The 24,683-nt window shown below is 47.6% G+C and overlaps 1 protein-coding gene across 7 annotated transcripts in view; it reads right to left on the bottom strand.

The window, feature by feature from the left end:
* Positions 1 to 24,683, bottom strand: part of NTRK3 (neurotrophic receptor tyrosine kinase 3) — a 347,333-nt gene that overhangs the window by 76,896 nt on the left and 245,754 nt on the right. For 2 of the 7 annotated variants that reach the window (XM_069465748.1, XM_069465749.1), the window contains 2 exons: positions 20,481 to 20,615; positions 18,772 to 18,890 (listed from right to left, as the gene is read on the bottom strand). The exons of 4 other annotated variants lie outside the window; for them this stretch is intronic. In XM_069465748.1, the coding sequence (XP_069321849.1) occupies positions 18,772 to 18,890; positions 20,481 to 20,615 (254 nt within the window). Of the gene's footprint in view, positions 1 to 18,771; positions 18,891 to 20,480; positions 20,616 to 24,683 lie in introns of those variants that run through there. One more of the 7 variants, XM_069465750.1, reaches the window with a different exon arrangement.

Genomic DNA, 24,683 nt, shown 5'->3' with positions numbered 1-24,683 from the left:
TTGAAGTTACTGAGAATCAGAACTGGGGTTCTCCATCCCCAGAACTTCTGACCTCCTTCTCAGCCTGAGGCCCTGTGCTAGGGCTTGATCACCGCATTCACTCATGAAGGCATTGCCACCAAGAAGAAAGGGCCATTTCACCAACTGGAAAGTCCTTAGCATGTTGCAATTATGTGGGCTTTGTGAATCTCTTCACGGGCAATGGCCGGGAGGGAGCCGGGCTTGGACCCTTGGCTAGTGTCTGGGGCACACGGCAGGTACCGGTCTATGGGGCCGGCGCATTCTGCCATGTCCAGCAGGCTGAATTTCCAGCGGGGTGGGAAGCTGGGATGAGGGGGGTTGCCTGCTGCATTTCCCACTGCATTCTACTGAGAAAAGGAGGAAGCCAGACCCAAACTGGCTATGACACCAGCCAAAATTCAATGTGAAGAGCATTTGAGTTCAGCCAGAACTCAAGCTGGTGGAAATCTGTACTGTTCTGCCTCGTTTATGAATGAATATCTGCTCATCGATATCTTGTTTGGGTCCCCTTTCCAAACAGGATTGATCCAGGACCTCCTCAAGCAAAAACCTCACTCTCAGATGAGCTTAAAAAAAAAAAAAAAGGAAGAAATTCCCCCTTAATTCTGTCTTTCTTCAATTCTAATTACCTCATCTTTATTTTTCCCTCTTGTCTTAGATGAATTAATGGTTCTTCTTTTTCCCCAATGTTAAAAATCTTCCATCCAAACTTTTCTCTCCAGTTTTCCCATCTCCTTCTTGGATACTGCCCATCTAATCTTCACCTCTCTGCAGTGCTATCATCCTCTCTCTCCCACTGACTTCTCATCTATAGGATAATAAAAGCCTTCCCTGGACCCTGCCTCCCCTGGAAATTGCTCCTCCACCTCCCTTCATCACCAGACTCATGGATGGGTAGTCTGTGTAGATGTCACCTACCTCTCTTCACCCCTGCTCATTTCTCAGGCCTTCACACTCTTGCCTCTGCCACTGCACTCACTGGCACATCTGCCCTAAAGCCACAGCAATCTCCAAGGCCCAAACCCGGTTGATTTTTCTCAGTCCTCATTCAACACAGGGGAATCTCTAGTCCTTCAGCGTCTGACCAAAGCCTACCTGATCTCTCCCATCATTAGCTACCTTGCGCTTGACTGCAGGTACTCACTTACCTCAACAGACAAAGGTGTGATCAGGATTCTGAAATTCAGGAAGCACAGAACATACAGGTACTTATCACAAGGTAGTTCATGACTTCATTGTGCATGGCCCCCTCCCTATGAAGTAGGGACCAGTTCTGAATCCTCTTTGTAACCCTGATGCATAGCTTGCTCTTGGCATTATATTTATATAGGTATTAAACCATTGAATGCCACGAAAGAAAAAGGTGTGCCACTGACCCATGAAAAACCTCAGTTAGCTGGGTGGGTGAACTTCCAGGGAATCTAGAGACACTCCTTCCTGGGAGATTTTTAAAAGGAAAGGAGCATTTATTAATGCCTTTGTTAATAACTTCTAAAAAAAATGATCAAGTATTTATTGAGCACCCATTGGGCTGGGCACTGTGGCATTGACAGATTTGCATATTGGCATGCCAGCTGTAGCAGAAGCTGGGGAGAGAGGGCAAAGGTAGGCAGGCAGGAAGCAAGACTGGTCTGAAGGGCCAATTCCAGAGTGTGCACTGTGCCCCCTGAGAGCTCCTGCTTCCTGAGCTGGGGCAGGTCCTGCCCAGGACATGCCTAAATAGGCTAAGAAATGAATGGGCACTGGTGTGTCGGCGAGGGCACCAGGCTTCCCTTTGGCCTGGCCATCAGCAGGTAACCACCCACAACTGCTTCTTTGCAACCCTGTTGCCAGGAGGGAGAAGAGCAGGCTCTTGAGTTCTTTCCCCTGCTGTACTTCCTTGATTCCAGCTACTCTGACTTCCAGGAGGATGCCAGAGAGCCTCCCAGGGTGGGCCACACATGCCTGAGTGGGCTTCCAGAGCTGGCATCCATTGCCCCTCTCTCAGCCTGGCAGACAGGAAGGGCCAGCGCCTAGGGATCCTGGAATGCACATGGCATCTTGGCAGGCACCTCTAACAGATGACCAACAAACAGCTTGCTTGGGACGTAGGAAGTGACACAAACCTAATTGCACTCATTGGTTTCAACTTCAGTGCTCCTCCCAAATCCAGCCTTTTTCTCCCTTCTCTGTTGCCAACAGTCTTTGATCCTTAACATCACCCCCTATGCTTCCCTGCGCCCCCACGTTTGGCCTCCTTCTGCATCATCTGCTCTGCTGTTTAAGAACCTTTCCTTCCCCAGGACTTCACCTCCAGCAGACAAGAGCCCAGGAACGCAGAGCGGGGAGGATACATTTCTCCTGCCTGGTCAGCTTCTGCCTCCTTCATGCCCACCCCCAGAAGGACACTAAGGATTCTGTTGGAAAAAGAGGACAAAGCGTGCTGGACCCACAGCGTGGGCTTTGCTGTCTCTGCTGAGAGCCAGAGAAAACGTGGCTATCACTTGGCCTCAAAAGCTGTAGATTTAGATAATCTCATGATCGATCTCTCCACCCCTTCATCTTTCCTGTTGCTATTTCCTTGAATTCCCTCCAGCTGGTTGACTTCTCTCCAGTTTGGGCCCCTCCTCCTCCTGGAGCCCAGATCAATGGGTTGGCTGGAAATACCTAGCTCTCAATTGTCTGTGGCCTTTTTACAGCCGGCTTCGATCTCTACCACCATGCCCCACCCGGTGTGTTCACAGGAGGCTGCCTGCTTAAAGGCCAGAGCAGGAGGTCAGGGTACACGGGCACAGCCTCCCAACACTCACCCTGACCTTGAGAAAGTCATGGCACCACGCTTGGTTAGCCATCTGTATGACATATGAGATTAGAGGCTTCGCTTAGAATCCCATTAACATTTCTGGACTGGGCAGCTGAGAAGCGCCAGCCCTAAAATGTGGTAAGGCTCTGGCCAGAGGGCCCTTTGGAGAAAAACATTATGTGACAGTTGGCAACACTTTGAAGTCTCCTGAAAAAAGGTAATGACCCCTGCCTGCGTTCACCAACTTTGTATCTTGGGGTCTGACGCAATTATATTTCAAAAGGAGATGGCATTCCATAGGTCACCTCTCTGGTACAAGATAGCTGTGCATAAGGAGACTCCATTGGATACCTGCTCAGGGAATCTCTAAAGATCCAGAGGTGGCTGGAATGGGCTGCAGGGCAGTGATGCGGGGACACCCAGCCCCTCCGGTGAGGGTTGCCACTGAGCCATCTCTCTTCTTCAACTTAGCTACCAGAAGTACCTAAATACCTGTGCAGGTATTTGTAAGAATGGAAAAATAAAACAAAAGAATCCAAGTTTCCAAACACAGGGGACAAATGAAATAAATATGGTATACCTACACAGTGGAACATTATCCAACCATTAAAATTCATGCCACGACCCTCTGCTTATTGAGGCTGTGGGGAACCTCATTCTCATATACAGACACTCCCCTAATTACCATGGTTTGACTGAGGATTTTTCAACTTTATGACAGTGTGACACCATTCTGTTTTTCACTTTCTGTATAGTATTCAGCAAATTACATGAACTATTCAACACTTTATTATAAAGTAGGCTTTGTGTTAGATGATTTTGCCCAACCGTAGGCTAATGTAAGTGTTCTGAACACATTTAAGGAAGGCTAGGCTAAGCCATGATGTTCAGTAGGTTAGGTGCATTAAATGCATCTTTCATTTATGATATTCTCAATTTATCATGGGTTTATCAGGATATAACCCCATCACAGGTTAATCAGCATCCGTAATACTCTTGGGGCATACATTGATATAATTTCATATGGTCTACGTACACAAAATAGCTGATGGGAGTTTTATGTGTTTGTGTTAATATTATATTTAACCACATACATTGAACCATAAATATGATTCAACCACATTTATTTAGATTCAATATATTTATGATCAATCCATTGTGGTTATTTATAAGAGAAAACTATTACAAAGAAATTAAATAAATTTGAATACATCAATACAATGGAATAGTATGTATCTCTAAAAAAAGAATGAGGAAGTTCTCTAAGAGTTCCAAGAAACTGGCGGGGGGCTGGGAGGAAGAGTACACAAAAAAATGCACAATAGTATGTATAAACAGCTTCATTTGTGCAAAATGGAGAAAAAATAAGAGCATATATTTATATTGGTTTATGTATCATTTGCTTAGATTCATAAAGATGCATAGTAACAGTGGTTACTGGTATGGTAACGGTGGTGGTGGTACAAGAATCTGTAGATGAGGGACAGGGGTAGGAAGGGGAATGCTCACATTTTGTAAATAGATAGATCCATATCAATAATTTTGAGATAAATAATAATGTTGAAGTATAAAGTTTGCATATATGATCATTATATATATAATATATAAACTTTATTGAGTTCATATATAAACTTCATTTTACATATATATTTTTATATATTATATATATAAACTTCATTGGGGCATTATTTACATACCATAAAATGTACCCATTTTGGTGTACAATTCAACAATATTTAGCAAATCATCAGCATACTCCAGTTTTAGAACATTTTCATGACCCCAATAAAATCCTTGGGTCCATTTATTGTTAATCCCTGTTCCCGACCCCAGACTTAGGCAGCCACTAATGTAATTTCTGTCTCGATAGATTCATCTCTTCCTAACAGTGCACAGGAATGGCATCATACAAAATGGGATCTCTTTTGGGTCTGGCTTCTTATACTTGGCCTATTTTTTTTTTTTTTTGAGGTTTATTCATGCTGTAGCATGTCTCAGTACTTCACTCCTTTTTATTGTTGAGTAGTAATCTATGGATATACCATATTTTTTTTATCGATCCACCAGTTAATAGACATTGAATTTTTCCACTTGTTGACTATTACGAAAAATGCTGCTATGAACATTTGTGTGTGTGTGTGTGTGTGTGTGTGTGTGTGTGTTGAACCATGTGGTGGACATATTACTTACATGAAAATTTTTAATATTGCAAAAGATCAGTGAAATGGCAAATGCAAACAATCTTATAAAAAGGGAGTAGCCAAGTAATGTGTGTGTGTGCACGTGCATGTGGAATGATTTGATTCTCTTCAATAATTAAATAAGTACATAAAAAAGATTAGAAGGCAGAAAGCTAAAATGTTAACAGTGTTGTCTCTGGGTGATGGGATGGTGGATAATTTATGTGTTTGTGTGTTTTTCTGTATTTCACTGAATTTTCTACTGTGAATATAAATTACTTTTGTAATCAGAAAAAAAGCACAATGTTATTAGAAGAAAAAAAAATATCCTTCCCATGCAATTTCTCCAGGGTCTTTACCTCTCTGCTACAGAGAGACACCCTCACAGTAGTCCACAAATGGGGGGAGGGTAAGATGCAGCCCCTCTCTCTCCTTTATGATGCTGGTCACGACATCCAGAAAACTGCAGATCCCCAATAAATACCAATCAATTGTGGAGACCTTGAGATCAGTCTCCATGGCAACGTGATAGGCCTGTGTGAGCACTGCCCCAGTGTGGAGAGGGTCCGGCAAGAAGAACTTTCGCCATCGCCTGCCTCAGGCAGCTCGACGTTGCCCAAGGACTGTGGTATTTCGTTCTGTGACAAGGGGGGGGGAGGCTTTCCAAGGCTTGAAGAGACTGACAGCTCTCTAAACAATGGAACCTTCAAAGTCTTAACACATCATTTTCGTTGTGAGATTCCCTGAACTGCCATTTCTGTTTATATTAATACATCTGCAAATCCACACCATGATTCAGTATTTTTAAGAACTCCATTTAGGAACTAGATGTTCTTCCTCTGTGCTCACCTCTTGCATGATTTTATCATATTGCTTCATAATTACTCATTTATCCTCAGCACGACTATTCCTTACATTTGAAGGATCTGGGACAAGGGAATAATTAGAAGCCCACATCTCACATGTCTAACAATTTGGAAGTTATAAATAATGCTAACATCCTACTAAATAAGATATGTCCCATCTTCCTACCCTGGTAAATAGATCCTCAGGATGACCTAAAGGGCCAGGTATGACTTTAGATGTCTCAGACTCCTTGGAGTTGTAAGTCTAGACATCCAGTGTTAGGCTTTGGCCCCTAGCCCATTCTCTCTCTCTTCCGACCCCATCTCCATCCACAGCAAAAGGAGCCTCATATGTGCATACATACATGCACACTCAGCCTGCAACTCCATCTCCCCCTAACCACCCACCCTTCCGCTCCCACTGCCCCCAGACAGTGTTCTCTTGGCCAACTCTCAGGCATAGCCGTGTACGCCTGCAGTACAGCCTACCCTTAGGAGAACAGACCAACAAAGAGACCAACACGTCCTGGAGGTAGGCTAAAGGCTTTCAGGTAAGGAATCCTGGCTTAGGCAACTAAAACATCATCTTGAAGAGGGGATGGGATGCAGGCTCCAGGTGGTTACTCCCTATGGTCCTAGGACTCCCGGTAGCTGAATGAGGGCCCTAAAATGTGGGGAGACCCCTCTGTCCAAGACTAATGGATACTGCTCTGTATTACCACTAGACTGGGATTTCTCAATCTTGACATTGTTAACATTTCAGGCTCGATAATTCTTTGCTGTGGGGGGCTATCAGTAACACTCACCCTCAGTTTTAACAACCAAAAATGGCTCCACACAAATGTTTGGGGGCCAAGGTCACCCCAAACTGAAAACCACTGCACTAGACTATGAAGTTCTTAAAAGCAGGAAGTACAACTGGTTTACTTAGTAGCAGAGTGCACGGCACAGAGCAGATGCCCCAGATATGTTTAAAGGATGAATTAAACAGTCAACATCCACTCATGATCTCAGAAACATTATTGAAAGAGCCTATTCTTTGGGGAAGGATTGTGAAATAATCATGCAGAAGAGCAGTTCTTGCTCCCCAGGGTATAAACGATGAACAATAGGAGGCACGAACGCTGTCACCCACTGTCATAATCAGACAGGTCCCTCTGCCAGGTGGTGTGCTGGGAGCTACGCAGAGTCAACCTGAGGAAGCTCCCTTAGACATTAGACATTTCGTAGTCCAATATCTCCCTACCAAAGACGCCCAGGTTGGGAGAATGAGGAAGAGGCCAGGGTCTTGAAACTTATAGATAGACACTTCTGTGAGTCCTGGCTAGGACACTGTGAGCCTCACATGCTCCTTAAACAAATTCAACTGTGATGGGCAACAAGGGCTACAGTGCACATGATGGGACGCCTGAGCAACGAAGTGCTCCTTTTAAATCCTCTCATCCCCTGCCATTCATTCTTCCTGCTCTCACCAGTGGAAGTTTACAAACCCTGTTCATGCTGAGTCTCTTCAATCAGCCGATAAGCTTTACTGCTACATCAAACCCATGTTCTTCTCCAGAGCAAGCAAACAGCCACCACTCAGTTTTCTTAATAATAGGTGACGTCCTTCTTGTAGATTTCCCACATTCTTAGCAACTGAGCATGCATGGTTGCATCCACTTTGGTCAAAGTCAACACTCAGGGGCAGTTGGTGATGCTTGCATGAAAGAATGGGATTCTGGCAGTCTCCTACACTTGGATCCAAGTGCATGACTGGTAGATTTGATCTCAGAATCTGCTTGTGCCTCAGTCTTGCCAAGAGCTGCAGGTCTCAAAATGTGGTCCAGAGACCTCTGGTGGCCCTAAGACCCTTTCAGAAAATGTATGTGTCAGAACGATTTTCCTAGCAATAGTGAGATGGTGTGTGCATTTTTGCACTCCCGTTGCTCACAGGTATTATTCATGAAGTTGTCCAGTGGCTTCCAGACATGTGATGATGTCATCATTCTGACAGCTAAGTGGAATGTGTGCATGTGCTTGGGTTTTTTAATTATTCTCAGTTTTAATTTCAAATACAGTAATATCAATGGGTATAACCCACATCAGCAAAAGTTCTTTGGTGCCCCAATAATTTTTAAGAGTGTAAAGAGGTCCCAGGACCAAAAAGCTTGAGAGCCACTGCCCCAGAGTTATGATGCTGGTCCAACTTCTCCATCGTAGAAAGTAAGGGTTGGAGAAGAAACATTTGGAAGACCTTTCTGTGAGGTAGAGTAAGTTACTGAGTGTAAAAATAAGTACATTTCCAGAGTTTTATAACAGGAGTGTCACTGTGACATTTTAACTGAAAATTGTTCTCTAGGTTTGTCAAGGTGGAAAAAACAGGTCTAGGGGGAAAAAGTATTGATATTTTCAATAAAAGCAATACCCCCTATATACAGTATTGCTTGTTTGGAGGTTTACTGATGATCTGATTTCTACTTTCACTAGCCTCACCTCACTGCTCCCAAATTTTCCAAAAGTTGGCTCCTTTTGTTTGCATCTCTGAGAGTGCCAAGAGTGTGCAAAGCTGATTTGAAGGAGAGTGATCAAGAGTGCATTTGTATACTCTGTAGAAAGGGACTAGAGAGCATGTGAAGCTTGTGATTTTAATTTTAACTGCAATTTGGGGATTATCAGTGGATTTCAATTACCCATGCTATAGAATCAAGATCACTGTTTTTTGTTTTTGTTTTTGTTTTTACATCTAAACAACATCACTGACTAAAATAAGTGATGAACCAACCCATTCCCTCCAGCTTTACCGCCAATCCTCAATCCCTTTCAATTTACCCTTTTAAAATTTCCTTACTTATTTTCTTCCTTCACATAATGTAGATGTTACCCAACCTCCCCCAAGGTCCCAAGGTGTTCTGGACACACGGCATTCTTCACATGCCCAACATGCCCAGAAAAGGCGCAGGACAATCACCTCCACCTTTCAGATGGAAGAATTATGAGATGCAATTCCCCTTCCCAGCTCCACATGGCCAACGGGTGCCCAGGCCCAAACCAAGATGCTTCCCGCCCTTTCAGGAGCAGGGGTCTCGTGAGTTCTTGCTTGAAGGGGCACAGGCTGGAAGGTGTGAGGGGCCCTGAAGGATGTGCTGCAGACCCTTGGAGACAAAGAGGTAATTCCTGCTTTTTGCAGAAGTCTAGAAATTGCCTCCCACAACTCATATATCAAAGGATGTCAATTTTCTTAATTAAAATGATAATAATAGATAAGGAGAGGTCAATAGAATGTCACCAAGAAGAAAATTTTCCCAGTTCAAAGCTGGGGCAGCTAAATAATGGGCCGTAAACTTCCATATTAAGTCCAGCCCCTTCTCTTCAGTCTGTTTCCATCTTCTGTGCTATAAATAATTCAGAGTTTTCTTTTTTCTTAAATATCACAAAACCAAGTCAGAATCTTTATGTGAAGGATTCTGCTGTGTCCCTCTCTCCCTCCTCCTCTCCCTCCCCAGCCAGCCCAGGCAACTCCCTGGAGAATGACCCCTCAAGCTTTAACATTTATTCTTTGACATTTCAGACTATTTGTTAGGCAGAGCTGCCTTCTTGAGATCAAAGTCAGAAAATCTTGCCGAGAACTCCCACTTGGCCCTGTCCAGCTGTGACAGAGAGGGTCTATTAACCCCCAAGCATCTGCTTCCTTCCTTATCTAGAGAAATCCACGGATCCTCACCCAAAAGGGCAGCCATTCCTCATGCTCTGCCCATCTGATACACCAAAACATGCACAGAGAGAGAAGGACCAAGAACCAAGAGACGTTCCCCACTGGGAGACAACAGTGACTCACAGGGTGTGGCATTTGGGGCATCTGTCCAGGTGAGGTCCTTTGCATGAGGATCAGCAAGCTTTTAACCAGCTACTCAGAAACAAATATGGAACAAGGAAAGGTAACTTACCCCAAGTCATTTTGGTTTTTGGTAGTACCGAGACTGGGATCCAGGTCTTCATTGCTGTGTGCTACCACTAGATGATGTCACCTCCACCAGCCTGGGAGGATGGCCAAGTTTAATGCTGAAGTCTTAAGCTGTTTTGTGAAATGACTTACCATTTTCTTCTGAGATATCCCAGTGAAAGTTTCCTGCTCTTCACAAGAGTATCTCCCCACCAGCAACCAGAATCTTTTCTGACTCTATGTAGAGGGCAGAAATGAGAGACTGAGCCTACTGCTGGGCGTGGTGGTTTCTTGATGTAAGAAGGTGGGTGGCTGACGAACACATCCTGCTTGGTTCTTCTTTAAAAGTTTCCACCAAACCATAACCCAGTGTTTTCTAAAGTGTGTGTGCTGAGTCCATGAGTAGGTGTCACACAAAGAATATTCTGTGTTCAATCAGAATTGGAAAGTGGTTGAATAAAAAGGTTTATTTACAGCAGGACTTTGCATAGCCTTTAATGCCTTAATGCAAATTGTGAATCTCTTAAGAGCTGGCCATACCATGTGACATTCTCCAAAGTTATCTGACAGATCCTTAGCATCTCATGAGACTAAAGGGAAACTTTGCTGCAGGGAAGGAAAAGAGGAGCACTTGATCTTCACAATCATTTATCTGATAACTGGAGTAAGAGAAAAAGGTTTTTCTGCAAGTTGGGGATGTTGAATTAAAAGAGAACCATGCTAAATAACTGAAGCTTTGCCCAGAAAATGGATCAATTCATATGGGATGACAGTTGGTCAAGTGGTTGACCCAATAAAATTATTAAGATTTCCATCAACACCTTCCTGAAAATTCGCAGTGGGATTATTCTGGTCTTCTCAATGACCAGGCTGGCCATTTGGTATCAGAGGTACCTGCGGCAATCTCCCGTTACAGCAGCAGGAAATGCCAAATTGACAGCCATAAAGATTGAACCATTCTGTGAGTCATTTAAACAGGAACTCAGAATTTAAATTCTCCCAGGAAGGACATTCTCAGAATATGTTCTATATTGGTGGCATCTCCCCTGCTGCCCACTCGGCGGTGAGAAGAGACTCAAGTCTGGCTCTGTATTTGACTCCCTCTGCAGTGAAAGGCCTCAGTTCCCCTCCGATGGGAGCCACCAGAGAGCATCACAGACCCTGGCTGTGCCCTCCTGGCCAGGTGAGCTAACAGGGACGAACACTCACAACAAGAGATGCTTTGAGACTTATTCTCAGGTTCTCTGTCATGTGAGTTTTCTTTCAGAATTAACAGCAAGAGAATGCTGATACTTTGACATATATATAAAGCATGGGCTGAATTCCGCCTGTATCTAGTCTGTATTTTGGAATTTTTCCTTCTCCCTAAGATTGTGGGAGGACTCAGGGAGAGGCACCCACGTTGGTTGACCCATGGGACACAGACATTAGGGCTCACCCTTGCCTTGACTTTGGCAGCAGGAGAGTAGACCTTAGAGACTGCTTATCTGATCGGTGCTGAGAAAGACTGGAAGTGAGAGAGCTTTGTAGGTTCAGGGGTGTCCTGTGTCACAGAGGCTAAACCCTCAGCTCCAAACTCAAGGACACCCCATGTCACATGCTCCCAATACCCTAAGAAGCTGTCTGTGTGAAGTAAACATGTCCCTAGGCCTATGCAGCTGTTAAAGACCACATCACAGAGTTGTAGACAAACCCCATTCCTCTAAGAGCACATGTGGACCACCCCCAGCCCCACACCCTCTTGTTTTTCTGAGCAGTCCATTTGGGGGTCAGGACTCCATGACTTTTGGCCAAAGGCTATTACTCTTGCAGAGGAGAGAATATCACAACACGATTTTAAAACAACATTAGCAGGATCAAAACAGACTGAAGCCAGTGTGAGTTTCAGAGTAAGAAAATAGGTGGCCTTCCAGAACTCTGTAAAGAAGTGTCACCAGGCTGTATTTGACAGCAAAGTCACTTTACCCTTTACTGGGGTTAAGTCCATGTCCTTCTCACTGCAGAATGAACTTGGGAGCAGGGGAAGGAAGCATGTGTCTTTGTAAGGGAAATAAGCCACTTGCTCCAGTGAGGTCCCAAAAGGCGGAGCCAGGCTTCATTGTGCTGCCATGTAGCAGCACGCAGGTGGCAGGCACCGAGGCGCGGAGAGCCAGGAAGACGAGCTGGTTGTCAGTGTGAGGCACCCAGGCCTCCAGCTATCGTTACTTACCCGAGTCAGGCTTGGCGGTGCTGTGGGAGCGGACCTGGTGCTCTGCCCCTCAAGCCCTGGCGAAGGCACCAGTCGGGGACTGCGATGCTGGAACGCGCACGTCTACACAGCCGTACTGCTCGCTCTTCACGCCCTCTCCGGAGCTGAGCGGGAGTTTTGACCACCCCTCCAAACTCCCAGACATTGCTTGACATTGCTCATAGACACAGTGTGGAGGGAGAACAGTCCGGGGTTTTGGCTCTCAGGAAAGCCAGGCTCCATTCTCGCCTTATGCCTCAGGCCCTGGTCTCCACCCACGGCCAAATCAAAGTTCACCTACGTCAGAGAGGCTGAGACAGGCTCCTGCTGGCAGGGGCCACAGGAAAGCACCGTGGTCCTGAGAGGCCCAGGGCGCCTCTGGTGCAATGTGGGCAGCTCACACATCTTCTGTTTTATCCCCTTGAACGTCCTACCAGAGCGTCCCCGGCTAGGGTTTCTCTACAGCTCCACCTGTTCTCTGGAACTTATCAACCTGCCTGTCTTTCTTTCCCTCTACCCCAGAGTTCCAAGTTCCTTCCCAAATAGGACCCACATGGACTGGGGCTGGAGGCCTTTGCCACCAAACCTGAGCCATCAGCATCTTCTGTGTCCCTGCGAGATCCACAGACATCCTCCCCTCTCTCGTTTCCTTCTCTCCCAGCCAAGTGTGACCGAGCACAGGCTCAAGGCCAGTGTCTTCCTCATCCCCCCAGTTCTCACCACCGCGACCCAGGAGTACACAGACCATCTGAGCAGTGCCTTCGCACCCACCTGGACACCAAGGATATGCGGAGGGCAGACCTAGCCCTCTCAGGCGCACACACCCAGATATTTTGTGACACAAGGGGAAGTGTTCAGATGTACAGGGACAAAAACGCAGAGAGGTCTTAGACCTTGTTACTCCTGCAGAAATCTCCTCCCTGAGTAAGCAGAACTAGGGTTACTCTGTGGAAGTTCTACCCACTGAGTAGGAGGAATTGGAACAAAACTGCCACCCAAATGGGCCTCAGAATCCTGATGAAACATCAGAACCACCCGAAAAAAGCAGAAAAGGGACTTTATCTCTTGCCAGCATGGCTCCTGCAACTCAGCTCACTTTTGAGTTCAAGTAGGGTTGAAGAAGGAGTCTCATTTAGCTCTGGAAATAAATTGTCAGATCTAGGCTGAGGTTTTCTCGGGAGGTGGGAAGTACAGGGGTGGTAACACTAGGATTTCTAAAGGCAAAATGCAGAACCAGAGCTATCCAAGGAAACGAGAGGCTGCAGGCAGCTTCGCCCACATCAGCCAGCAGGAGAGAGTGGGAATGCGGTGGGTGGGGTAGAGTGGGGGTGGGGTGCAGGGAGGAGAGCCCCAGGCCCACGCTGGACAATCCAGATGCAAACCAGGCTCCCCACAGGTCGTCCCCCTCCACTGTCATGCTCAGGAGCCTTCCCTAGGTCCTTCCCGGAGAAGCCGTGGGCAGCCAGCCTCACCCCTGTCCCTCCCTGTCCCTCCCTCCCTGCCACCCTCCTTTTGCTCTTGCTTTCAGAGTCAGGCTGGCAGCAAGCACAGCACAGGAGTCAGTAAACCCTGAAGGAACAAAGGCTCCGGCTCTTTGCCTAATCCGTGTCTGGCTCAGTTCAGAAAGCTACACAACAATGAAGTCGTCCTGCATTGATCTGCCCGCTCCGTGCTGTCTCTGCGGCACACAGCCCTCCCTTGCCGCCTCACCATTGTGTCTCAGACGCTTGATCCTTTGCTCATGCTTGGACTTGACCTGAGGGCCTGGGCCGAGTGCTGGGCTGCGGTCACACCTGTGGCTGGGGAGGTGGCGGTGAGGAGGTGGCTGCCGGGAGCTTGGCTGCAGAAAGGAATTCCCACACAAGCAGGGAGAGGCAGGGCGGCCAGAGGCCAGGTTCTTGGCTTCCAAATCCAACCTGCTCAGCATCTGGTCTTTTCTTGGGTGAGAATTGCATGGCTGAGCTTGGACACACCAGGAGGTCTTTGAGGTGAGGTGGAGAAAGGTCAAATTGGGGTGCGGAGTCAGGCAAGGGTCTTTCCTCTACCACCTTCCTGTCCGACACTGCTCACTGTCTGATGGGGAATCTCACCAACTGCAAGCCAGGTGATTCATCTTAGATCTAAGACTAACCACACTTTCAGGTACCCAGGGTCACTAAATGCTAGAATGAGTGAGGAAAGGACACTGCAGACATTCTTTTCTAAAGAGTGTTTAAGGTCATTCCAGAAGGAAGTAAGCGATGGCACCTCACCCTGAAGACCTCTGAAAGACCTCTTCGTCCTGGCAATGGGGGTGGGAGCTATCATGGAGCCCCCAGGACTGTGAACTTCCAGGAGCACAAGATGGGCTGCTTTAAGCAATCCAGAGTGGCCAAGAGCACTCTAAGGTCGGGTGGGTTTGTGTAAGTCCTGTTTCTGCCAGTTTTGAGCTGTGACAACACAGGCTAGTTATTCAACCTTTCTGAGCCTTGGCGTCCTTGTGGGTAAAATGTGCCTAGCTTTGAGTGAGTGATGCACAAGATAGACATGATGATGATTATTAACGCCCCACGGTGATCCCATTCTTGGGAACTCGGCAACCAGTTCCTGGACCTGGCTGCATAACGCTAGTGAAAGACTCAGCCTCTGCAGGGCATGTCCCTGGAAGGCACTAAGCCAGATTTCACCCTGTCCTACAAGATCCTATGGGTGAAGTTGTTTCTTATTCTCCAAGTTTCGGAACCAGCCCCCGTCAACTATCCCTCGAGAATGAACACCCAGAGAGCAGCTGGCACGTGCACCGGGTTCATAAACTGAGTCAGCTGGGGGCCTCTGCAGCGAAATCCTGCAGGACCGAAGGGTAAGCTTAAGTCCAAGAAAGCCACTGTGAAATTCCATAAATGAGATTCGCACCCAGAGGTTGGGGAGCTGCAGGACTGGCTGGTCCCTTCAGCCCCCTTGAACCGAAGCCAGTCCAAGCCAGCATCCTCTCTGAGCTGAGCTCAGCTCTCCAGGTCTGCCCTGTGCCAGCTCTGACTGCCCTAGACGCTCTCACATCAGGGTAAATGCCATGGAACCTCAATACTGAGCAAGAAAACTTGGAAAGCAGAGGCCTGGGGATGAAACATCCTTCTCCAATCCCAGCCGGGTCCTCTTTCTGCCTGGCAATCTTTCCGCGCTTCCCTGTCATCTGCCGTACACTCTTCCACTGCTAATTCAACCCTTCTGAATTTTCCTTGGATCTTCTCACTCATAGCACAAGACCTTGCCTCACACTTGATAGACAAAATAGAAGCTACCAGACAAGAATTCCCTCACTTTCCTGCCCCCAAACCTCTAAAAGACCCACATGCCCATTCTTTCCTCTTCTTGCCCCCTCCTACATCAGAAGAGCTCTCTCTCCACGTGCTAACGCCATCCCTCCTCCTGAGCTATAGATGCAGTTCCCTCCCATCTTCTCAGGGGCCGTTTCTACCCATTATCTCCTCTCCATGCATTGACAGGCTTTATGCATCAGAACAAAACAAAGCTTAAATCTCTTCTATGTTAAAAATGAAAGCTCTCCCTTAAACACATGCCTCCCCTCATGGTCCTAAGGACAGTCCCAACCCGTGGGGCATCCCTGTTCCAGCCCTGACTCCCTGGAGCCACTGAGAACAGAAAAACTCAAACCCAGGCCACTCTAGGGGACAGGAGTTTCCATCCAGGGTAGGGGGACTCAAACCAAACTAGACTTAAATGGAAGATAAAGTAAGTGAGGGTAAGTAGAAAGGCACCAACCTGGCCTGACCAATGCCCTGCCACACTTGAACATGAGCTCACCCATATGACTTTACCTGTCTCTCCTTTACTTCCTCAGTGAACAAGCTCCAGCAAGGCCTGCTGGGGCCTGTGAAGGGTCCAGATTCCCCAGGAGCCCTCCCCAGCCCTCGTTCTCTCCTCTGGGTCCACACCACCTGCACATGGAGCCCCATACAGTGCCCCCTCCTCCTAAAATGAAGAGATTGCAAGTTTACCAGAGGCATTTCAACCCATCTAGCTGTGTCAGGGCCAGGGTCCAAGGGCAGACAGATGTGCCTGCCCATCTAAGCATTCTACCCTCAGTAGGATCCCAGGACTCTCTGGCCCCTCCCTCCTGGCAGCCACACGAGACTTGCCATGAGAGTCTGGCTCACCTGCATGTATATGCGGGTGTGTGTGCATGAAGTGGGGAAATGTCTCCGAATGATCAGTGTGTTGAACTGCAAGGCTAAGGCTCCATCTTCCTCTGGGAAAGGTCACTTCTCCAAGATCCACAGGGAACACATAAAACCACTCCACTCTGGGGAGAACTCACTCACTTGCTGGTGCACCAAAGATAAAGGACCCCCCAATCCCACTTCCAGACCGCTCTTACATATCAGCTTTGAAGAGACAATCTCTGCAAGCTGGGGGACAACAGAACAGTCCCCCAGCCACCAAGGGAGTGAGGGTGGCGTGGCCTGTGTAGTAGTAGCTGGAGTCAGATTTGAATTTTGCTTTGACCTCTCATGATTTGTGACCCTGGGTGAACCATTCAACTTCTCTGAGCCTCTAACTCCTTCTCAATAAGATGAAGAAACACTTCAGTATATGAACCTGATCTATCTGTAGGAGTCTCAGTGAAAGCAACCAATGGAACAGATTGTGAACACCTTTGCAAACCAAGCTGAACTAAGAAACTTCTTTTAAAAAGTAACAGTAAACCAGAAAAAAAAAATCTGGATATCCTAGAATTTCTATATCTTTAATATTTTTGCAAAATAAGAAGTCTGATCCAGTCATTTCATTAGAAAATAAAGTGTTTATTAAGAAACTATACACTGAACACTCCTATAAGTCTCTGTGGAAACACAACGCCCCATTGTCATAGCACAAGGTGAAGAAAATGGCAGAATAAAAGATGCTGGGATGGATGGAGCCTGGGCGGCTGGAAATGAGGTAATGATTCACAATAATCAAAAACATCATCCTCAAGCTTACTCCTTAAAGCCACACTTGGGAGGAGGCACTGGCCCCGAAGGGTCAGCAGGGCATGACAGGGAACAGCCTGACATGGAGCAACGGGGAGTGGGAAGAGGGAGCTGGAGGGGGCGAGACAGCACACAGCTGGTGGCCCTGGAGAAAACCTGCGTCTCCAGGTGAGACTCTGGAAACTTGGGTGCCTGGGAGGCCACTCGAGATACTGGGCAAGAACTTGGACAGCTTCATGTTTGTAAATCCCATGGAGGCATCTGAGAATCAGGCTAGGACCCTGACGGGAAGAACCACCATCCATAGGACCTGGGAAGTGAAACCCTTAAGTGGGAATTTGAACTCCCAGGTAAATTTGCCAAAGGCATAGACTCTACTCTCTATTTCTGTGCAATACCACCACAAGGCTTATTAGGTTAAAACAATCGCCATTTGGTCCCAAGAGCTCCCCGCAGGCAGCTCCCTGATCCGTGCTCCCCGCCATTGCGGGCAACCCAGGCTCAGTTCACGATGGAGGCCCCACGGGTGGGCAGAGCTGGGCCAAGCCAGAAGTCTACTCAACCAAGGTGTCAGCAAACCTGGGCGAGTTTCAGGGCCTACAGATGTGCCTTTCCTATCAAAGCAAGGGAAAGTCATCCCCTACCCTCTCCCCAGTGGATTAAGTTGAAAATAGGGGAAATAAACCCCCTCTTTGGGAGAGGGTGGCTGTGGAGTAAGGCATGAGTCAAAGCAAGCAAAGTAAACACATATATTGACCAGAGAACAGGAGGACACATCCATTGGTGCCATGAGAGGGGCTGGAGGAGGCCAAGTTCTACTTCTCTTCCCTTTCAGTTCATCTTGACCTTGAAATGCTGATTCCACTGGGTTCCAAAAGTTCTTAGAGTCAAGAATAAGTGGAAGTGGGGGAAGAGAGCCAATCCCAGGATCATGGACTAGCAGGAAGGGCCTTGGTCCCTGATTCCCTCGGTCCCTTGTGGTCCTAGTAGGATGGCCAAATCACGGCAAGACCTCCTGCAGCCAAAGCTGGTCGGAACTGCAGCTCTAGAGGCCAAGGAGGAGCCTGGAGAAACTCTCCTTTCCCAGGAGTTTTCCAATATCACACTCACTGTGAGCCGTTGCAGATAGAACAGGAAATAAGGGGCAAGTGTGTCCAAAAAAAAGGACGATTTTTTTTTCCACCAAAAAAACAAAAAATATATATGTCTATAAAGTGATTGGTTTCCATTCTTTCCTCTGAGACCTAACTTGGTATCAATACTTGGGCCTGGCTCCCCCCGTCTCTTACCGCGCCGTCTCCGCCTCTGCTTAGGTGCTTTGCGTGACTCTTCCCCACTGGAGGTTGCAGGGCGACGAGGTCACTAAGAGGACAGCGTGGTATCCTAGAGAGAGCCAGGAAGATCCCACACTTCCAGGCAGGGAAAGTGAGGCCGGAGCACGGCTGGACTTCATCAGGCTTTCTTGTGTTGCTTAGCTTGTTTTTGTAAAGCAAGAGGATGGCTAGTGTGTTTAAAAGATGCTCCTGGTGCACGGGTTTTTAATTCTCTTTATTGGCTCTAAAAATGGTGGCAGGAGCTGCCTCATAGGCCAGGAAAAAAAAAAGGAGCACAGTGATGATTGGAGGGAAGGGACAACCCTGCCAGTGGTGGATGGGGGACAACACCCATCTTGGTGGAGTTAAAGGGTGCGGGGGCACCGGTGGCTCATGCAGTTTCTACTTAGCTTCCCTGGATCCAAAGAGAACAATGCCTAGAGCTTCCAACCTCTCAGAGGGCCCAGCCTACCAAGATGACATCAAAACAAGGAGGCTTAAAAGGAGTTTTTTAAAAGCCATGACGTCCTTTGCTGAAATAAACATTGACATCCTCAACATAGATGCCATGGTTAAGAGGCTTGGAATGTCCGGGAAGGCTTATTGGATTCAACATAATTTCTCTGAAACCTATAAAAAAACAAAAAGAAAAAAAAACAGAAAAACAGAAAAAAGCAAAATAAAGTAAAAATCAAAACCCCCCAAAGAAGATCAAAACTAGGAGGGGAAACAGAGAGGGGCTGGAAAGGGGAAGAACCGGAGATATGACATAGATATATTGCAAACAGCCAAATGAACTGTCAGCAAAAGGGAAGGACAGGGGAGGGATTAACTTAAAACCAAGCATGGTCAGAGAAACTGGAAACACCCCATTTTGCTGTGGCCTCCACTGAACCGAGGAAGGGACGTGAGCGAAATATTTGGGGGCTTGGCCTTGGGTTGTCATGGAAGAGGAGGAACAGCCTCTCTGAGTGGGTCTCGGTCTATAACCATCTTTCTGGAAGGAGGAGCCCAAGTGATGAGCTGAGGGGCATGTGGGGAAGGGGAGTGTACTCACTAGGGGGCTGAGGGATGGGAGGAGAAGGCCATGCTGTCCCAGAACTTAGATTTTTTGGGGATACCAGAGGGGCATTTCTAAGTCTAGGAGCTGAACTTGCACGGACCACTTGTGACCACACCAGGAGGTGGGGGCGCTATATTCCCATCTTCCTCAGTGACCCTCGCGCCTCACTTCACTAGGTCCACGGAAGGTTTAGGAAATGGTGGCTGATCTTTCAACCTTCCCATAACCCCAAGACTTACAGGGGATGGAAATGCCCAGGAGAGGTAACATGGGTGGCCACCAGGCCATGGGTGCCTCAAGCGAGGAGGACATCCATGATGACTCGTCTCTTTTCTGGCCACACAGCCCTGGATTAAATTAGGATGTCTAGATGTGTGAGTATTTCTGATCAAATAGCCAGAAAGATGTTGCTTAATCGACCCCAGCTTTAAAGCATGTCTGTAAGGAGTGTGCGCACGTTTGCATGTGTCTGTGTGTGTTTGTGCCGATACGTGTGTTTGTGCCGATACGTGGAGTCAGCTATCTTTTCGTGAGTGCTCTGTGTGGGCATGCGGACGGCAGAACAGGCTGCTGGACGCTGGAGATGTGATGGGGACAGATTAAAGCAAAATTTGGTTTCAGTGAGCCTTTCTCCTCCTCTTGTCCAGGACATATTGTGATCAAAACAGTGTTGAGTCATTCGGAGTGTTGGGACCTCTTGCTCTGCAGGGAGCAGGGTCAGGTTTGTGAGGATGGAGGTCCTCGTCCTTGTCCATGACATCTTGTTTAGAGGGAGGCTCGGTTTCAAGATGCGATGTTTCTAAGGCAGTATCCCTGTGCTGACCCCCGACAAGCGCTCTCTTGGGTCTAGGGTAAAGGGAAGGAAGGCCACTGGTCTGGGCAGCCTGCTGAGAAGGTTTGTGACACCCCTCCAGGCCTTGGTACCTCTCTTGTTTCTCCCATACCCCTTACCTAAGCCCTACGAAGCTTCCTTTCCCTGGAAGAGACTCCTCTAACCTAAGGGATTTTAGCACCAATCCCACACTGGGTACCTAGTCATACCCCAGTCCTCGGAGACTTATGGGGGTTTGATGAGTGAGTCTTAAGGTCTTAAGAGTCAAAATTGTTAGGGGGAGGGGTCTTGACTGCATACAAAGACGTCAAAGGAGGTAACTCACCATGTGACCTTGGGTAAGACACATCCCCACTCTGGACCTCAGGTTCCTCATATATATAGTGAGTTGATGGGACTAGATGATCTCTATTGTCCTTCAAGTTTAATATCCCATGATTGTCTATGTTTGAAAAGACCCCTGGCAGAAGAGGCAGACATGGGGGATTAATGGTCAGTATTGAGCCCCAAGTGCAAAACCATGGGGAAGTATTTTTCTTAAGTGCACAATGCCAGAAACAGAAATCCAGGTGTCCCCAGCTCCTACACCCACACTGCTTTGCCTGTAGGGGCACCTGGTTCATTTTATGCACAAAATCTAGATTCGTTAACCTCTGAGTATCTCACAGTGACATTACAGAAATGGTACATGCTGGAGTCAGAGAAGAGAGATTTGCCATCACCATGAACTCTGTCCAACACTTTCCCTAACACGCTCACCCCCATTCCCTTTCTTGGGCCAGAACGTCCCCAAATTGTGCCTATCACTGCCATTCTGGGTGCCATTCCTGGGCCTGGAAGGGGATTCTTATGAGTTGGGAGATAATCCTGCTGGACCCAAGATTTTCCTTCTGGCTCCTTATATCTCATGAAGGAAATTCAGCTAATTTCTAAGAGGGAAGCAACGTGATAAGGGGAGATGAAGACGATGGTGGGGGTGGTGTTTGGCTGTTGAAAATCTCTGCCTTTGTTGGGGCATAAACCACTGGAACAACAAAAGCCGCTGGTTCACTGGAGACCTGAGGACTACAATTCCTGTGAAAGAGATATCACTGTAGCTTCAGAGAGTGAAATCTCCTTTGGAGGCCATGCAGCATCTGTGGGCCCTGGAAGGCTCCATGTCGGATCCATTAAAGGCCAGGGCCAAGCCCGCCTAAGTCTCTGCCAAGGTCCCTGAAGCTGCCTTCGTGAACATGAGCCTTTTCCCATATGAGCTGGGATCTGAAGTTTGTTTTCTCTGGAACTCTTTCCTAGGTGGAGCCTTTCCAAGATTCTAAAAGCTGAAGCCTGATAGCATAAGAGGCACTGCTCCAAAATCCTCCATGCCTCCCCCTCCGTCTCTGAACAACCCCAGAGCAGAAAGGAAAAGGCATTTACTAGGGGGAGGGCAGGGGAGGCCAGGACCTCAGTGGATACTGGGAAAGGGGACACTGGGACACTGGGACACTGGGAAAGGTAGAGAAAAGGCCAAAGAGGGGAAAATACATGTCCAAATAAGGTCCTGCCCACCAGGGGCCCACGGACCCCCACGTCTAAGCTTTGCCTCCATCTGCCAGTGGCTTTCCCCAAATCATCCAGCACGAAGGTAGCTGTAGGCCTGTGTAATTCAGAACAGAGCCCGGTCTGCAGGGATTGTCTAAGAAAAGCATACGTTTCCTGAGAAGCAAGCCAGAGGCTCTGGGATTATTCTGGGGAAGGGAGGGGCATAGTAAAGGAAGAGGTTAGGGGAGAAGGGGTGCTGAGCACCCACAGGATTGGATGAGAAGGTTTGGGAGCCAAGCTCACTGTGCCAAAAGCAGGTTAAATCGTCAAAGGTGAGTCTTTTCTATTCACCGCAGCAAGGAAAAGCCAGTTCCTGTGGCTGCACAACACAAAAGGAGGCCCGGCCTTTCCAACCCATGTTTCCGATCATCTTTGACACCCCAATCATCTCTAGCTCATGGTGTTTCAGCCCTGCACTCTGGCCTCGGGATTCCAGAGCCACCAGCTCCCCGGCACCTGCCAGTGAAAAGAAATTCCCTGCCTCTTCAGCCTGCACTCTTTTCATCTGACTTTGGATTCTCAAAGGCCTCTACTTCTGCCCCTGCGTCTTCCTTTTGTTATCTGACATGATCATGCTATTATCTAACTCCGTAAGGCCTTGAGAACAGGCCCAATGCCAAACGGAGCTCTACTGGATTCTTTTCAACATTCCCTCTTCGATTCTGTTTGTCCGTCATGGTGAAGTTGTGCAGTCACAGCAACGCTTGGCCCCTGCATAGCACTGGCTGTGAGAAGGCACTTCACACCAGCGTGGGCTGAGACGCACAGCAGACCTGGCGGGAGGTCCTGGGGCGGTTACTAACAGGGAGCCAGAGGCCAGGGACAATTCCGGTGGGAGGACTTCAGTCAGGGTGCCATTCTCGCCACAACCTGCCCACCTTTCCCCACGGGTATGAAGAGGTGAAACGTTTGTGAGCCCTGCTGCAGGCAGGCATGGGATGAAGAAGGGAACCCCAAGCGGTGCCCAGCGATAACAATGCTGCCATCAGACATATCCTGGTCACCCTGGAATCCAAAGGCCTATATAAGGTTGTGACAGTGCCAGGCATTGCCTGCAGTTAATTCATTATCCCTCAACTTCCTTAAAAAGTTAATAGCACTAACTTCCCATTTTATAAGTGGGAAAATTAAGCCTCAATCCTATGGGAAATCAAGACCAAGTGCACTTTGTGGCAGAGTCTGAATTTGAATCCAGCTCTTCATAACTCCAAAGTCTTTGTAATTAACTACCTTGCAACACAGCTCCCATCAGTCAAAAACCAATATGCAGGAAGGAGTGACAGGGAGGCCAAGGCAGTGGTGGCAAGGACATTCTCCAGAGGAAGCAGGGCCCCTTGGCAAGCCCCGGGCCGAGGGCAAAGTCTCCTTTCCTCACTAACAGCCTCACTGGTCAGGGAGGTAGGTGGCGCCAGCCCTGCCATTCCCTCCTCCGGCCGACCCTGGTCTAATTCTTTCCCAGACACCTTCACTGATTTTCTGCACTCGCTGGCCTGTAACAGCCACCACCCTCACAGTAACACTTTGCATGCTTGGGGACCTCCCAAGTAAGGAATCTCAGACTCTGGACATTGACTCCTTCATTTTGATGTTATTTCTGGGAGTTTAGCTGAGGAAGGGTGAAAAATGACTTCATGAGCAAGGGATAGTCATGTGTCTGGAGAGAAGAGCAATTATTCAGAACATAATCACACCGTGCCAGGGGCGTAAAATATCTGAGAATACCTCTGGAGAGCCACACACAGCACCAACGGACTCTCTCCCCAGCACCCTCCTCCAGGCCACTGTGTGAACAGGGTGGAGAGAAGAGTACACCGTGGCAATGAAAAGCTCCCTCAAAGACATGCGTCTCTTGCTTCTTTTGCTGCCTGAGTGGTGGCCCCGCCAAGGCCATGGGAAAGTGGTCACCAAGGAATCCTCATGGCTCCTGGGATACGGTTATGATTGCTTTGTTCCGTACCTGCTCTTTGGGTGCGGCTATGCTTTTTTGAACCTAAGGTCTTTCTTCTCCTGCCATTAGATCCAATAAAAGGCTGGTGGCACTGGCCCAGGTGGGTGAGCCCCAAATGCCTAGGCTTGCTGACCACAAATTAGGTTGCTTAGAACCCTCAGATCTTTTCTTTTATTATTCTAAGGTTGCAAACATAACCCACAGGCCATATATGGCCCTAGGATGTGTCTCTTTTTTTCTTTAGCATAAATGATATTTTTAAAAAATTTTTTATTTAGTTGCCAACATTTAAAACTTGGGAGATTTCACATTTATAATATCCCAATTTCTCACTTCCCTTAAAAATCCAAGAGTTCCGGCAATGCTGGGCCAACATTTCTGAAGAACAATAATCAGCGACGGTAGGGTGGTGGCCACTCAATTCAGACAAGGTGTATGTTCTCCAGTTCACCATATTCCCCACCACTCCCTATTATCCTCCACCCCTTCACTCACTTACAATACCTGCATGGTTTGTCTTCACATTTGAGTTTTAAACTTTACAATAAACATTAGGTTTATCGTACTAGGTTATGGACTGTGTGTTAAATACCAGGGAATGCCATCTCAGCAAGCCTTGCTGACCACCCCTATAATACCAAACTGATGTTCCCTCTGGTCATGATTAACAATTTTAAAGAAGTGGCTGGAAACCTATAGCACAGGGACAAACCTATCTCAGAAAGGGAATACAGCTCAGAGCTGGAACTGTGCAGTTACGGGGGGCACGGTGCTCATACCCTGCTACCAGGAGAGAAGGTGGCCCTCATGTCGTCAGCTGGTTGTACCTCTACACATTGCCTGATGTGTATAAGGCATATGACAAAATGATGTTGAATGCCAACTGTCAGGACTTTTTAATATAGCTGTATATTTCATGGGGCATGATTGGACCTAAAGTATTCCTATATCCCTATGATAATAAACATGTCACAAAGGTTTTATAGGATATTGAAATAT

The sequence above is a fragment of the Eulemur rufifrons genome, chromosome 3 (assembly GCF_041146395.1).
Source record: "Eulemur rufifrons isolate Redbay chromosome 3, OSU_ERuf_1, whole genome shotgun sequence".
Classification (NCBI taxonomy): Eukaryota; Metazoa; Chordata; class Mammalia; order Primates; family Lemuridae; genus Eulemur; species Eulemur rufifrons.
Note: the sequence above shows the minus strand (reverse complement) of the source record. Positions and strands in the feature narration are given on the sequence as shown.